The 16,646-nt window shown below is 37.6% G+C and overlaps 1 protein-coding gene across 1 annotated transcript in view; it reads right to left on the minus strand.

Moving 5' to 3' along the window:
* LOC107600379 (citrate lyase subunit beta-like protein, mitochondrial) overlaps positions 1 to 16,646 on the minus strand; it is a 73,467-nt gene that overhangs the window by 18,666 nt on the left and 38,155 nt on the right. Inside the window, exon 3 of the mRNA XM_016292253.1 lies at positions 9,235 to 9,445. Coding sequence (XP_016147739.1) covers positions 9,235 to 9,445 — 211 coding nt within the window. The remainder of the gene's footprint in view (positions 1 to 9,234; positions 9,446 to 16,646) is intronic.

Below are 16,646 nucleotides of genomic sequence, written 5' to 3' on the forward strand. Positions count from 1 at the left end.
CTGTTACTACTTCAGAGTGCTGCTCGGGCAGCTCACATTTTACTGACCGGCTTTGCCAATCAAAACAGACGTTTGTAATTCGATAATGAGAGAGGGACAATATGCACTTTCCTTCAAAACTCAGCGTTTTGTGATACGTTGGGCTGCAATGGACTCCCAGCATCAAGATGACAGAGAGGTTACAGTAATGGAGCGTTCTGATCGGCCCTTGGGCCACATTCAACATCTGCCATTCACGGTTAACTATGTATGCTTGCTGTTCATGGGCGCTATTTATTTCTGTTCTCAAAGTACTTGAAATGTCAGTCATCATAACCTGCCTTTAAGCAACACAATCTACACATTTGATAGCTGTGCCAGTGAAAACATCAACCTAAACAAATAGTTCTTAACAATGTGCCAACAGTGTAGCCTTGTGATGCAGGCTGCATGTGAGAGTCTCTTCTGCTACTGAAGTGCTGAAGGAAAAACATCTAAGCCTGTGATGAGAGTGGGAACCGAAGAATCTCTGTGCCTCTAGGGAAATGACAGAGCTCAGTTTTTCTCAGGGTTTTGTACTGTATCAAAGTTGTATAGGTAGCAACTCTTGACATAATTATTTTATACTATTCAAAGATAAACAGAAAACACTAAACATTTCAAAGTAAAGATCTTTGTAACTTTTTAAAGCTGATTATGATTGCACAAGTTTTTCTAGTTGTGTTACAATAATAACAGTAACCCAGATATGACACTTTCCACAAATAGGATACCAAATAGTTTTTTATTCAATTTAATTCAGTTCAATTCATATTTATATGTATAGTGCTTTTCACAATACACATCATTTCAAAGCAGCTTTACAGAAAATGCATGTCTACATTACAATTTAGAGTGATCTGTTATCAGAAGTGAATGTGTCCAAGTATTTCACAAATGAACAGTTCAAGGTAACAGAGTTACAGTTAGCTAACATGAATTAATTAATTTCCCCTCAACAAATTTCTGTGAATAGAGGTCCTTAAATTATCTGTCAACTTCATGAGGTAAAACTAAATATTATATGAGTGTTTTTATTTTCCCCTTTAAAATTATGTATAATATTATATTAATTATATTGTATTGTATTGCATTGTATAATATGGTATTTTTACCAGGTTTCTTCTTTTATAGACACTTATAAAAGCAAAGGTTATATTATTTTAAAAAGTGACATTACATGGAGTATATGGGGTACAAGGAGTATTGGCAGTAACTGACTTTCAGTTTTCTGGCCATTAGAGCGGTTCACACCTGCTGCCAGAGCCAGAGCTTTATAACGAAGTCACCTTTCTGTTTCAAGTGTGCCATGTGAAGCAAAGAAAAACTAATAACAATAATAGCAACATGCTATAAGACACAATCAATCACAGAGAGGTTAATACAGTTAACTAAAACTAACTAAATTAAAAAATAACTATAACCCATAATATTTTTTTATTTAACTTGGAATAAATGTTAACTAATATATATATATATATATATGTCAGGATTAAGGACCTGTTTCTGTTTCAGTGTTCCCTTATTTGGACATGTTCCTGTTCTCGTTGTCTCATTATTAGTTGATTCACCGCACCTGTCTGTCCCTCGTTAAGTTTAGTATAAATGTGTAGTCTGCCGCATGTTTCCTTGTCGGGTCTTGAACATCATCCTTGTGCTCTGTATCTCCCTATTGGATCATTAAAAGACTCTCGTTCTGTGAAATCTCCACGTCTCCTCACTTCCTCGTGCCCGTGCTCCAGCGTATTTTATATATATAGATAGATAGTTTAACTTGATGTAAAGTAACTAAAACTGAAGTAAAACTATAGACTATAAAAAAACCTAATTTAAAATGAAAATGGAAAACATAAAAATAAAAAAAATTATTATTAAAACAACAACCACAAATATAATATACAAATACATATATATATATATATAATAGTATCTAAATGAGTAATGGTCTCTCCAAGTACAGCATATGTGCAAATCCAGTGATTGATATAATGCAGTTACAGTGGGGCAAAAAAGTATTTAGTCAGCCACCAATTGTGCAAGTTCTCCCACTTAAAAAGATGAGAGAGGCCTGTAATTTTCATCATAGGTATACCTCAACTATGAGAGACAAAATGAGAAAAAAAAATCCAGTGAAAATGGAAAACATAAAAATAAAAAAAATTATTATTAAAACAACAACCACAAATATAATATACAAATACATATATATATATAATAGTATCTAAATGAGTAATGGTCTCTCCAAGTACAGCATATGTGCAAATCCAGTGATTGATATAATGCAGTTACAGTGGGGCAAAAAAGTATTTAGTCAGCCACCAATTGTGCAAGTTCTCCCACTTAAAAAGATGAGAGAGGCCTGTAATTTTCATCATAGGTATACCTCAACTATGAGAGACAAAATGAGAAAAAAAAATCCAGAAAATCACATTGTAGGATTTTTAAAGAATTAATTGGTAAATTCCTCGGTAAAATAAGTATTTGGTCACCTACAAACAAGCAAGATTTCTGGCTCTCACAGACCTGTAACAACTTCTGCTAAATCATGCTTAAAGAGCATGAGCATTTTGACAATTTATCAGTTATGATTTATACAATATAGCATTAATCCAATACAAACCATAATGCGATAAAAAAAAAACAAAAAAAAAACCTACTACTAAATTTGCTTTGCTAGATAAAAATGCTATAAAAACATATATATTATGTATTAATATGTTAGATAAAAGACTTAAATGATCTCTGTGCATTATAAAAGGAAGTGTTTGATGCTGTATAACAGATCCTTCGTAAATTAAGTTGATGCACAGTTTTTGTCATATGTAATCTTGTTGAAACAAATTCTTAATGGAGCTTATCTCCAATCATGTGTTATTATTCTGCTCAGAGCACATGTATCCATTCATCCCGAATGAAGCCATTAAAAATCAACCAGTCTTTAACACCTCTCATAAATATTCATCATACTGTGAGACAGAGAAATCCCCCAAGATCAAGTAGATATCACTAATCTCATGACTTATCTTAGTTATGTGCATCAGGCATAGTGTATGAGTGTCTGCTTGCATATAATGCAGCAGCTATGTTTGACATGCATCCTTTTCCCGGTGACAACGTGAAGAAAGATCTTCATGTTGTAGCTGCAAATTGTGAGTGATACAATGACATGTTATGGCTTTGTTGGATTACTCTGGCTCCTTCCACAAGATTCACAGTAGACAGATGTATGCCATTAGTCTTTACACATCATGAACATTAAAATGACAGGAAAAGTTTACCCTCTGTGTCTCACATTTCTCGTTTGTGCTTGTTCACTGTAAAAAAAAATTCTGTGGCTGTGATTGCCAGAACTTCACCGTAAAAAATATGGTAGCAACATTTTAGGTTTTATAGACTTAACTTAAATTCACAATAAAATACTGTATTCCATTAACTGACGTAATGTTAATAAACCAACATATTGAAGTGTTAATATTTATTTTGAACCATTGTAATGCACTGATAACCACCAAAAACTGGTGGTGATGAGAAAGTCACATGATGAACCAAAGCTAATCACAAACTGCTTTTCTACGAGCTGAGGAGGGCAATACTTATATATAGAAGGTGCAGTGTCATTCACACAAACACTAAACCCCATCATGGTGACACACAATACTGAAATAATGCAATAAACATTAATTTAACAATTTTAGATGTAAGGTTAAACCCTAATGTACACAACTGATAAGAAAAAACTAAGAAGAAATCAAATATGAAGTGTCATGCAGGGAATTCTGGGGGTGTCAATTTACGTTTTTTCACTGTAAATTATACAATAACTTTTTCTTTTTCACTTCCAAAAACCGTATTTTTAACAGTGTTTTACTGTAAAATTACATTAAATGTAATTACATTTATTCACCGAATATAGTATGGAAACTTACTGTTAACCAGTTAACAGGTTTTTACTGTAGCATTTTTACAGTCTTTTACTGTTAAAATCAATAATTTTTTACAGTGTTCTTATTCACTCCTGGGACCTCAAGACACAGCAATGACGTCAAACTGCATTGGTTGTTGCATCTTGTGGCAATAAATTACATTTTGTTGCTCACGCAAAACTGAAGTGTTTTTTATGACTTTTTTGGTGCTTCTTATTTTACCTTTTTGAAATTTGACAGTTCTTTCTCAGTCTCCTTTCACTGTATGCCAAAACACAGCTTGAACATTATTCAAAAAAATATTTTTTGGAGTTCCACAGAAGAAAGTTAGTCACACAGAAGTTTATAACAACACAAGAGTGAGCAAATTATGAGAAAATTCTCATTTATTGGTGAATTACCTCTTTAAAGTGAACTAGAAAAAGTGTTTTGCATTGGTTGTTGCATCTTGTGGCAATAAATTACATTTTGTTGCTCACGCAAAACTGAAGTGTGTTTTTTATGACTTTTTTGGTGCTTCTTATTTTACCTTTTTGAAATTTGACAGTTCTTTCTCAGTCTCCTTTCACTGTATGCCAAAACACAGCTTGAACATTATTCAAAAAAATATTTTTTGGAGTTCCACAGAAGAAAGTTAGTCACACAGAAGTTTATAACAACACAAGAGTGAGCAAATTATGAGAAAATTCTCATTTATTGGTGAATTACCTCTTTAAAGTGAACTAGAAAAAGTGTTCACTTGTCCTCAGATTTCACACACCAGATATTACAAAAACATGTACAGATGTCCAATCTATCGTGTCATAATATTTAATTTATATAAAAAAGCAAAGATGATGTCAGAATTGTGATGGTTGAAGAAATCTTTCAATCTCCTCCTCAGTCATCATCTCTTTTATTCAATTCCAAGCAATCTGGACCACCCTACTTCACTGACCCTTCAATAAACTTTACCCTAGTATGACTACACAGTTCACACAGTTCATATGACAAATGTATGACACACGCATGCCACAGGGTTGACTGGCAGGCAGTTTCTGGCAGCACACAGGCTATCAGAGTTCACTTATGCTGGGGATCCATTTTCTGGGTGATTGCCATTTGTTTCTCTTGGCTGTAGAGCGTCCTGTGTTCCTCAGCTGCACTATTTGATGAGAGCCCTTTCTACTTGAAGGAATAGTTCATCCAAAAATAAGCATTCTGTAATCATTTACTCACCCTTGTGTCATTCAAAATCTGCATGATGTTCCTTCTGTGGAACAAAAAAAGAGACCTATTCCTTTTCATACGACAAAAGTGCATGGGAACTGGACTTGCTGAGGTCCAAAAATAAAAAGAGCACAATAACAGATAGAAATTTTTAGTTTAGTGAAAATTCTTCCTCTGGCTTTCAAATCAGCTGTGCAATTTTAATATGGACATTTTCAAATATGGCACATTGAGTGATTACATTTCTGTCTTTTCTTCACATATAGCATGCTCACATATTTTGGAGTTTGCTATATGTGGTCGTCATTTACTTTCACTGTATGGGGAAATAGCAGCATGAACATTTTGCTGAATGTCTTCTTTTGTGTTCCACAGAAGAAAGGAAGTCATACAGGTTTGGTATGACATGAGGATATGTAAATGATGACAATTGATCAATGATCAATTGATTTGATCAGCCACCCATGAGCAGTGAGCACCAGGACAGCTTTTTTAAGCAAGCTCCCAGCTCAAATGAGCTCAAAAGGCTACATTTTATTATTTTGCAGCATCTGAGATGTGGACTTCACTAACGCTCACTAAATCTACACATCACTACACTATTGCAATGCATTGTGGTGTTCCCTCTTTGAACTGACCCAGTGAGAGTGTGGCGGAGGAAATCTGAGATTACTTCAAAATGCCGGCATTGCATTTTAAGCTTCTATATCAGATAACAGTTGGTTGCATAGATTATGGTAAATTGGGAATGTTGACAGGAAGCCAAAGTATTACACTTTCAAATGAGCTCAAACTGAAATTCAAGACTACAATAGTGTATTATTAAGCCAGTCTTGACAAACAGAAAACGCATACTGTACTTGTGAATGTATACTAGAGAAAAAGATAACAGAAACGTTCTCACACAGGGAGCCAACGCTATGGAGATTTACTGCAAGACTTTTCAGTCACAGCTGATATATGAACTGCCGATTGCATATGTTAAAATATAAGCCATGTGAGACTTTTCTTTTCCCCCAAATCATTTCATCTACTGCCACCACCAGGGCTGATAAATAAAATACCAAATGGTACAACATAACACAGACACATGACAATCTGCTGTGACACAGTCAAAACATTTGAGCTCTTAGAATCACACACTTACAGTACAGTCAATTAATACCACTGTATTACTGACTTTCTTCTGGGCTTGATTTACACTACTGTTTAAAACTTTGGGGTCGGTACGATTTAAGGCTTTTGAAAGTCTCTTATGTTCACCAATGCTGCATTTATATGATCAAATATACAGTAAAACATTTTATATTGTGAAATATTATTACAATTTTAAAAATCACAATTTTATTTTTGATTACATTCTAAATGTAATTTATTCACATGATGGCAAAGCTGAATTTTTGGCAACCATTAATCCAGTCTTCAGTCTAACATTGAATCTTCATAAATCATCCTAATATGTTGGTTTGGTGCTCAGGAAACACGTTGTTTTTTTGGTATGACATGAGGATATGTAAATGATGACAATTGATCAATGATCAATTGATTTGATCAGCCACCCATGAGCAGTGAGCACCAGGACAGCTTTTTTAAGCAAGCTCCCAGCTCAAATGAGCTCAAAAGGCTACATTTTATTATTTTGCAGCATCTGAGATGTGGACTTCACTAACGCTCACTAAATCTACACATCACTACACTATTGCAATGCATTGTGGTGTTCCCTCTTTGAACTGACCCAGTGAGAGTGTGGCGGAGGAAATCTGAGATTACTTCAAAATGCCGGCATTGCATTTTAAGCTTCTATATCAGATAACAGTTGGTTGCATAGATTATGGTAAATTGGGAATGTTGACAGGAAGCCAAAGTATTACACTTTCAAATGAGCTCAAACTGAAATTCAAGACTACAATAGTGTATTATTAAGCCAGTCTTGACAAACAGAAAACGCATACTGTACTTGTGAATGTATACTAGAGAAAAAGATAACAGAAACGTTCTCACACAGGGAGCCAACGCTATGGAGATTTACTGCAAGACTTTTCAGTCACAGCTGATATATGAACTGCCGATTGCATATGTTAAAATATAAGCCATGTGAGACTTTTCTTTTCCCCCAAATCATTTCATCTACTGCCACCACCAGGGCTGATAAATAAAATACCAAATGGTACAACATAACACAGACACATGACAATCTGCTGTGACACAGTCAAAACATTTGAGCTCTTAGAATCACACACTTACAGTACAGTCAATTAATACCACTGTATTACTGACTTTCTTCTGGGCTTGATTTACACTACTGTTTAAAACTTTGGGGTCGGTACGATTTAAGGCTTTTGAAAGTCTCTTATGTTCACCAATGCTGCATTTATATGATCAAATATACAGTAAAACATTTTATATTGTGAAATATTATTACAATTTTAAAAATCACAATTTTATTTTTGATTACATTCTAAATGTAATTTATTCACATGATGGCAAAGCTGAATTTTTGGCAACCATTAATCCAGTCTTCAGTCTAACATTGAATCTTCAGAAATCATCCTAATATGTTGGTTTGGTGCTCAGGAAACACGTTGTTTTTATTATTATTATTAATGTTGAAAAAAAGTTGCTGCCTCCTGGCAGGATTTTTTGATGAATAGAAAGTTCAAAAGAAATAGAAAACGTTTGTAACAGTATAAATGCCTTTAATGTCACTTGATCAAAAAGGAATATTACTGACCCCTTTGAACAAATGATCGGTTCACATTTAATATTCACCTTAAGTTTTTAAAACTCATTAAAAAAAAAGTTATTGTTTGTGAGTCAAATTTAATTCCTTCAAAGAAATAGTACTCAAATTAAATGATAAAATTATAGAATTGGTTATATATTTAAAATGTGATTTTAAAATTAACAAACAGCTACAAATTAACTACTTTTTAGTAGCAGCTTGTAAAATAGCTATTTTTTTTAATGTAGCTTGACTGTAGTTTAAATATTTGAAACCAAGCTATTATTTAAAGCAGCTTCCCCAAAACCTTGAGGTCTGGATCATACAACGCATCAAAATCGGTTCTGAGAAGCAAACACATCTCCATCAGACTGGGCAGAACCAGCAAACCTGTTGCTTAGCAAGATGTTTTGCACTAGTGCTGCTGACTAAAGGAGAAAAAGGGTAGGAGTGTAGAGACAGTAAGAACAAGAGGGAGAGAAAGGAATAAAATAAGATCAGGGATAACTGTCATGATTCCAAGCATCAGTCGCCACCACCCGCAGGTGAGTGCATCAGATAACACAAGTGCCAATGCCAGCGACACTGCACCTCAGCAAAAGCAACAAGGGCACTCACACACACAAACCTACAGACAGCCATCACAGCTCGAGTGTGCCTGTTAGCAGGGGGATTTATTCTCTACATACGGTGCCGGGTGGTTTGAGGGAGCTCGGAGCTGATCACAGAGGATCCGAAAACAACATCCGTCCACTTTCACACTTCAGTGGAAGAGGTGGCCCCTCCCGGCAGGGCTGCGTAGTCTTGCCATCTGGAGAATAAATCGAGTGTGAAGTACAGTATAGTTTGGGACCAAGCTCCGTGGCGGCAGCTCAGCAGTCAGTTCATTAGTTCCAAACTTCCAGGGATTGGAGCAGGGAGGGGGGCAGTGCGGAGCGAGGCTGCCACAGAGAGAAAGGGGAGGCGGGCAGGGAAAAATAGGGGGGGGGAAGGAGCTGTTGAGTGGAATGCCCCAAACTGAGCCGCAGTCTATAGGGCATCTCTGCCACAAAAAACACAAATAAACAAACTCGCCCCCGGAGCGAAAAAAGACAGGTGTAGCCATCAGCCCCTGCTGGAGGAGAGAAAAGGACGACTTCCCACCCCTGCTTATCAGTAAGGAGAGATATTTTTAAATACTAAGTGTGTGTTAGTGTGTGAGTGTGAGTTAAGCCTTGGTCCTGAGTGGCAGTGGCAGTCACTGAGTATTCTGAACCGTCTGTCACATGGCACAAAGCGGGGAGAACAGGGTAAGGATTGGCACTGTTAGCTATGGGGGGCACAACAATGATGTGAATAATGAAAGGTTAGGGTGGTCGGTACCTTCTTGTTGAGGGCGACTCCATCCTCACAGTCCAGAACGGCGCAGTCCACGTCCAGCGAAGTCAGCTTCTTCAGTTTTCTCTCATCGTTGCCGGGAACATACAGCACGGCGCGACGTGGTATGTACTTCAGAGAGGTGCCAGGAGTATGATGGGAACGCTGGCTGGACTGACACCAGGGAACCGCAGACAAAAGTAGACGACTTATCCCCCTAAGAAAATTAAAGATTTGATGATCTTGTCTCATCTATTAACTTACATTAAAAACACAGACACAGAATCACAAATACAACTTGTCTATGATAAGCATGCTTTTAATTTCTGTATTTAATTTTATATCATTCATTTAAATTTTTACAACTGTCCTAATATCAAAATGAATAATCTATTACTCAAGACCCTCAAACCTTACAGTGCCCGGATTGGCAATAAAGAATACAAACAGTGAAATTGGAAAGAACAATCGCAGAGGAGGTAGAGGGTATTATGCATGCACGTGTGTAGGGGGTTGGCGAAGAAATGGGTACAGCAAAAGGGGGAGGGAGGATCCAAATTAAATCTTCTACATTCAATGTATACTGCTGCAGGGTGAAAATGTTAAAAAGCCATTTTAAGTGAGCACTTGAAAAAGAAATAAATTATCTTGTAAGTAGGAGGCTTACAAAATGATGGCACTCGTAATTAAAGAATAGATTTCATAAAGGAGCAGAATTTTTTTTTAGAAACCTCCATGGGGAAGAGAGGGGTTTCCTTGATGGATCTTTATCAGAGAGAGAAAGAGAGTGGGAGCAGATCGCTTGACGGAGGTACAAGGGGTCTAATAGAGAAACGCCATTCAGCGCTGCTCTCCCTCTATGCCTTTTTAAACACAGTAGGGGTTTCACTTTGCTGCAACCTAGCTGCCACGGGGAAAGAGAGGAGTTTGCTTTGTTTAGTTGTTACTCTCTTTTATGTTTGAAGGAGATAGAGGAGGGAAAGACAAGTCGGTAAATTCAGGAAAGGTTTTTTGGTGTTCTCCGAGGGTGGCGTTTTGAAAAGCAAGCGGCTGGCCTCTCACGCGAGAGAGCGTGATGATGTGTGTGCAGCAGGGAAGGACTCTGGCTGTGTCTTCATGTGCTGTAGACATGCACACGTCCATGTCATGGTCATATTAATACATGCATAATCATCAGGCTTCTAATAAAATATTTCATACGAGTTGCATGACAATACACACACAAACGGATGATCATGTTAGAAGAATAAGTGTGTATTTCACGCTCTCATTCCTCTTACAGTATATTCATCTATGTCGAAGGGAGATAGGGATAGTGTAATGTCATTCCAAACCTTCCACAAAAGAAGATTTTTACGTTTTTAAAAAAGTGGTATTGTTTATCCATATATCCATACAAAAAAGGCAACCAATTAAAGTTTTCGGGACCTAATATTTTGTTTTGCATAAGAAAGTAAGGTTTGGAACAGCATGAATGAGTAAAAGCCCACAGATTGCTCACTTCTGAATAAACTATTTGAATAAACAATGAATTTCTAGAAGCATTTTTCTAGAAGCATTTTTTGCTCGGTAATCAAAAATTAAGCTAATTTCTTGTTTTGGAGATGATCTTAATTTTTTTCAATTACATAATTATGATAAAAATGGGTTTAATACAAATTGGATAATAAACAGAAAACCCTATTCAAATCAGTTAGGTCAGTGGCTCGAAGTCCACTTAGCACATTTCAAATCCATTTCATTTTAAGGGGTCTTTATTCAGCACAGAGTATTATAATTCATTCTGACTTGGGAATTTAATTCTCAGGTGGAGAAACTGATTGACAGACCAACCAAAGGAAAAAAATAGTAATAAATGTCTGCGTTATTCGAATGAGGTTCTTATTCACACAGACACTCTGAACCACATCACACAAGGAAACTACATCTCGTCTTTTCTTTAAATAAAATGTTTGCAAACTAAATGTTTTTCTCATGGCATTTAGGTGTATTGATGCTATATAATAGTAATGCAAACACTGCAGATGTAATTAGTATTAGCTTATGCAGCAGTTTGCAATGTTGGCTTACTGAGCCATGAAAGTCATAAAACTTTGTGGCATACCACTCTCACATTATAAACCAACCGGAATCCTGTTTAACAATGGCTAATGAGATTTTTATACAAACTTTCACCATACTAATTCATTCACGAAAGTCACTGCAGGAAAATGAGCTTATCTCCCAGTGATTTATTTGATTACATGATTTGCCCACTTCTCATTTGGATCCGCACTTAGCTAAGAAAACCCTGAAATTAATACACGTAAGAGTAACTCAAGTGGCCAATATTAGGTGTACAATAATTCACATAAAAAGCAACACAGACCATGGGCAATAAAAACAAGAAGCAATAAATGTTATTACTGCACTACGGCAGCTCTGGAACCATTTGGAGAGGGCTGGCCTTCCCGGCCAGATCCGTACAGTGCTTCCGAGATACGCAACCTGGACCATTTTATTGTTACATCTGTCCGCCATTTTTCCCTGTCATTAAACTATGATATATGTTTTAGAAGTTCAGCAATCCCTAAAGTAGACAACATTTCTGCAGTCCTCAATTTTCTGGACTTGAAAGGCTATGATAACAGCTCTTTGCTGCTTTTATATGCTTTTGGACTGGCCTGGTACTCATTAAATGTAAGTCATAAAGGAGCAGAATTTTTTTTTTTAAAAACCTCCATGGGGGAAGAGAGGGGTTTCCGTGATGGATCGTTATCAGAGAGAGAAAGAGAGCGGGAGCAGACCGCTTGACAGAGGAGGTACAAGGGGTCTAATAGAGAAACGCCATTCAGAGCTACTCTCCCTCTATGCCTTTTTAAACACAGTAGGGGTTTCACTTTGCAGCAACCTAGCTGCCACGGGGAAAGAGAGGAGTTTGCTTTGTTTAGTTGTTACTCTCTTTTATGTTTGAAGGAGATAGAGGAGGGAAAGACAAGTCGGTAAATTCAGGAAAGGTTTTTTGGTGTTCTCCGAGGGTGGCGTTTTGAAAAGCAAGCGGCTGGCCTCTCACGCGAGAGAGCGTGATGATGTGTGTGCAGCAGGGAAGGACTCTGGCTGTGTCTTCATGTGCTGTAGACATGCACACGTCCATGTCATGGTCATATTAATACATGCATAATCATCAGGCTTCTAATAAAATATTTCATACGAGTTGCATGACAATACACACACAAACGGATGATCATGTTAGAAGAATAAGTGTGTATTTCACGCTCTCATTCCTCTTACAGTATATTCATCTATGTCGAAGGGAGATTGCACTCACCTAATGTCATTCCAAACCTTCCACAAAAGAAGATTTTTACGTTTTTAAAAAAGTGGTATTGTTTATCCATACAATGAAATTAAAAAGGCAACCAATTAAAGTTTTCGGGACCTAATATTTTGTTTTGCATAAGAAAGTAAGGTTTGGAACAGCATGAATGAGTAAAAGCCCACAGATTGCTCACTTCTGAATAAACTATTTGAATAAACAATGAATTTCTAGAAGCATTTTTCTAGAAGCATTTTTTGCTCGGTAATCAAAAATTAAGCTAATTTCTTGTTTTGGAGATGATCTTAATTTTTTTCAATTACATAATTATGATAAAAATGGGTTTAATACAAATTGGATAATAAACAGAAAACCCTATTCAAATCAGTTAGGTCAGTGGCTCGAAGTCCACTTAGCACATTTCAAATCCATTTCATTTTAAGGGGTCTTTATTCAGCACAGAGTATTATAATTCATTCTGACTTGGGAATTTAATTCTCAGGTGGAGAAACTGATTGACAGACCAACCAAAGGAAAAAAATAGTAATAAATGTCTGCGTTATTCGAATGAGGTTCTTATTCACACAGACACTCTGAACCACATCACACAAGGAAACTACATCTCGTCTTTTCTTTAAATAAAATGTTTGCAAACTAAATGTTTTTCTCATGGCATTTAGGTGTATTGATGCTATATAATAGTAATGCAAACACTGCAGATGTAATTAGTATTAGCTTATGCAGCAGTTTGCAATGTTGGCTTACTGAGCCATGAAAGTCATAAAACTTTGTGGCATACCACTCTCACATTATAAACCAACCGGAATCCTGTTTAACAATGGCTAATGAGATTTTTATACAAACTTTCACCATACTAATTCATTCACGAAAGTCACTGCAGGAAAATGAGCTTATCTCCCAGTGATTTATTTGATTACATGATTTGCCCACTTCTCATTTGGATCCGCACTTAGCTAAGAAAACCCTGAAATTAATACACGTAAGAGTAACTCAAGTGGCCAATATTAGGTGTACAATAATTCACATAAAAAGCAACACAGACCATGGGCAATAAAAACAAGAAGCAATAAATGTTATTACTGCACTACGGCAGCTCTGGAACCATTTGGAGAGGGCTGGCCTTCCCGGCCAGATCCGTACAGTGCTTCCGAGATACGCAACCTGGACCATTTTATTGTTACATCTGTCCGCCATTTTTCCCTGTCATTAAACTATGATATATGTTTTAGAAGTTCAGCAATCCCTAAAGTAGACAACATTTCTGCAGTCCTCAATTTTCTGGACTTGAAAGGCTATGATAACAGCTCTTTGCTGCTTTTATATGCTTTTGGACTGGCCTGGTACTCATTAAATGTAAGTCTGGTTTCCCTATATAAGAGGACCAAGAGAGAATACAAAAACCTCTGGTGGTTTCGTTGGACATTGATTCTGCTCAGCTGTAGCTCTATTACTGTCCTACCAAACTGCACTGTTGCATCTAAAAAAGAAAATGTTGATCATTAACATTTCTCAGATGTTCTTATTTAATCTCAGATGTTCCTTCTCCTCTTCTAAATTTGAGATTAGACCCTAAGGAGGAGGTCTGAGAATGTATGGGGTCGTATACCATCACTTTCAAAATGCCAACTTACCAGAAGACATGATGTGAAGATTTACTGCACGACTTTAACGTTGACTTAAGTAGCTATTATATTTTTCCTAATGATACTGCAAGCTAGCCGCACAAACTAAGAATGCACTCGTTTAACCGCCCACTGTGTTCACTCTGGCTAAAAACATGTTGGTGACATTTTAAATAATAAGTGCACCAGTCCTATGATGCAACTTGCATCTGCATTTTATGATAAATAGACCAGCATTTCATCTTAACTTGCACTGACAAAACAACCAATAGGCCAAATCTTCTACAAAACCCCACAAAGAGAAATCAAATGACGGCAACACAAATAAAATAGCCTTTTAGAAACCCCTGTAAAAAACATAAAAGTCATTTCCAGACAAAATAAACAAAGATTTCTCTTCTGTTTTGTCTGCTTCCTACAGCATCGAATTTCAGCCTTTGAACCCCTGTGTTTCATGTATTCATAAACAGCCCTGGACACGGCACCATGGATAAATATGTTGTCCAATTTAACCTCCCCCCCTTCCCCATCTCATATAAGCACTGTCAACCACAGCTCTTTCAATATGCAGATTTCACAATTATTTCCAGTGTCTGGCAGCAACAGCAGTAGCTGTGTCTAAAATGCACAAAATTAAAGATTTGTGTTTCTACTCTGCGATAATCAGCATCTTTTTAATATGCAAACTATTTCCAGGAACTGTCGTGTTTGGGCTTTTAAATTAAATGTAGGAATGGGGTGGGAGGGAGTGGATGAAACAGAAGGTTAAAAAACAACAAAAACAAATCAATGGCATGATGCATAAACATGAAATAAGTTCGGAAGACGGTGCAGAAATAAACGGTCAAGGAGTCATCAATATTTATCCCATTTCCAGGCCTTGTCTTGCCCTCCCACCTCCTCCTGGCACCAGGCTAAAACAATCCCAACAAAAGCTGCTTCTCAGCATGGGATCGGCCTTGTTTTCCAGTCGGAAGACATAAGGTGCCAGTGCTAAAATATGTGGCCAAATTAACTGTGGGGCACTGACGATAGTCAGAGAGACAAAGTGAAACTTTCTTCTCTCTTTTGCCACCTTACCTCCCTCCCGTTCCAATCCTTCTCTGGGCTGACAGACAAATCTGATCCTCTCGTAACAGGATCAGCTGGTGACCCTGGCAACAATATCCCAGAAGTTGCATGTTCTCTGCTCCACCATCGTTCCCCTTGCCGCTGCCTCATTAGAGTGGATTTTACACCCTAATCTGCACAATGAGGGTGAAGTCATAGCAGTTATGTGCACTGGCCTACACATATACCTGTAATCCTTGTGGAAAAGGGTTGCTCACTCTCTCTCTTTCGCAAAGCTGCACACAGACAAAGGCTGACAAACCGCAAACTCTAAGCTCTAATTCTTCTCCACACAAAGGCTCAGACTACAGACGGCTCAGCTGTCAAGCATCAGAGTGTTTTTGTTTCCTGGACCAAAGACTTCAGCACGAGGAACATCTATATCCAATTCATCACACCATAGCAAAATAATAACGCCAAACTGTTGTGGAAAGTTACCCGGCCCCTAAATAACTTCTGCAGATGTGTGCGCTAGTAACCGTCATAAAATCAAAAGTTTCAAGTTTCCACAGCGGGAACAACACTGAAAATGTTCCCATTAATTTTTCTTTAGAAATAATTAAGTAGGGTGCATCAAAGGGAGGGAGCAAGCAATGGGTGTGGGGAGGGCAACAGGGTTAGCTTTTAACTTAGCATTTTTATTGACTCCGGGAAAACAAAATAAGGGATCCTACTAAGAGTGTGCACTCGGCAATAGCCATTCAGGCCTTTGGAGCTCCATTGTAGCACTTTGAAGGGTTTGAAAGGAAACCCCACTGGTGAAAATCCAGTGGAACATCTCCACAACAGAGCACAACTGTTCCCTTCGGCTTGAATGGGAGTGACATAAAAGGGGAGATGGACTTCTGAGGTACAGCCAGAAACAAAGGCAACAAAAGTGCTGATCATGAGGGAAAGACACAACTCATTGCGGCAGAGGGGCATGGAGAAAAAGAAGCCTTAGACAATGGCACTCATGGCCAAGTGACACACTGAAGAACCGAAAAATCTACACAAGAAGTGCTTCCCTCACCACTTAACAAAAAACCCCACAAGGAACTGCTGGACAGCTGAGGGGCTAGATTGTCCCAGAGGGGAAAAGGACAAGGGAGAGAAACAACGCCAGACTGACAGGAAAGTATAGCCAGAGAAGTGAAGATAACCGCAACAGTCAGAGAAACTGACAAGAGGAGACACAAAAAAGATAGGGGGGCTTGTTTTATTTAAGGAAAGACAGGAATATTCAGGAAGAAAGAGGCAGAATAAGAGGGAGGAAGTTGCTCCTCTCTTTAGGCACTTTAAAAGGTGAAGCTCGATCGCTGATGCATTCCCACAGTAAGAGCTCTGCCACAGCGCCACTATTCCTGACGCCCCACTCTGTTCTTTTCCAG

This window comes from Sinocyclocheilus grahami, unplaced genomic scaffold, assembly GCF_001515645.1.
Source record: "Sinocyclocheilus grahami isolate Dianchi unplaced genomic scaffold, SAMN03320097.WGS_v1.1 scaffold283.1, whole genome shotgun sequence".
Lineage (NCBI taxonomy): Eukaryota > Metazoa > Chordata > Actinopteri > Cypriniformes > Cyprinidae > Sinocyclocheilus > Sinocyclocheilus grahami.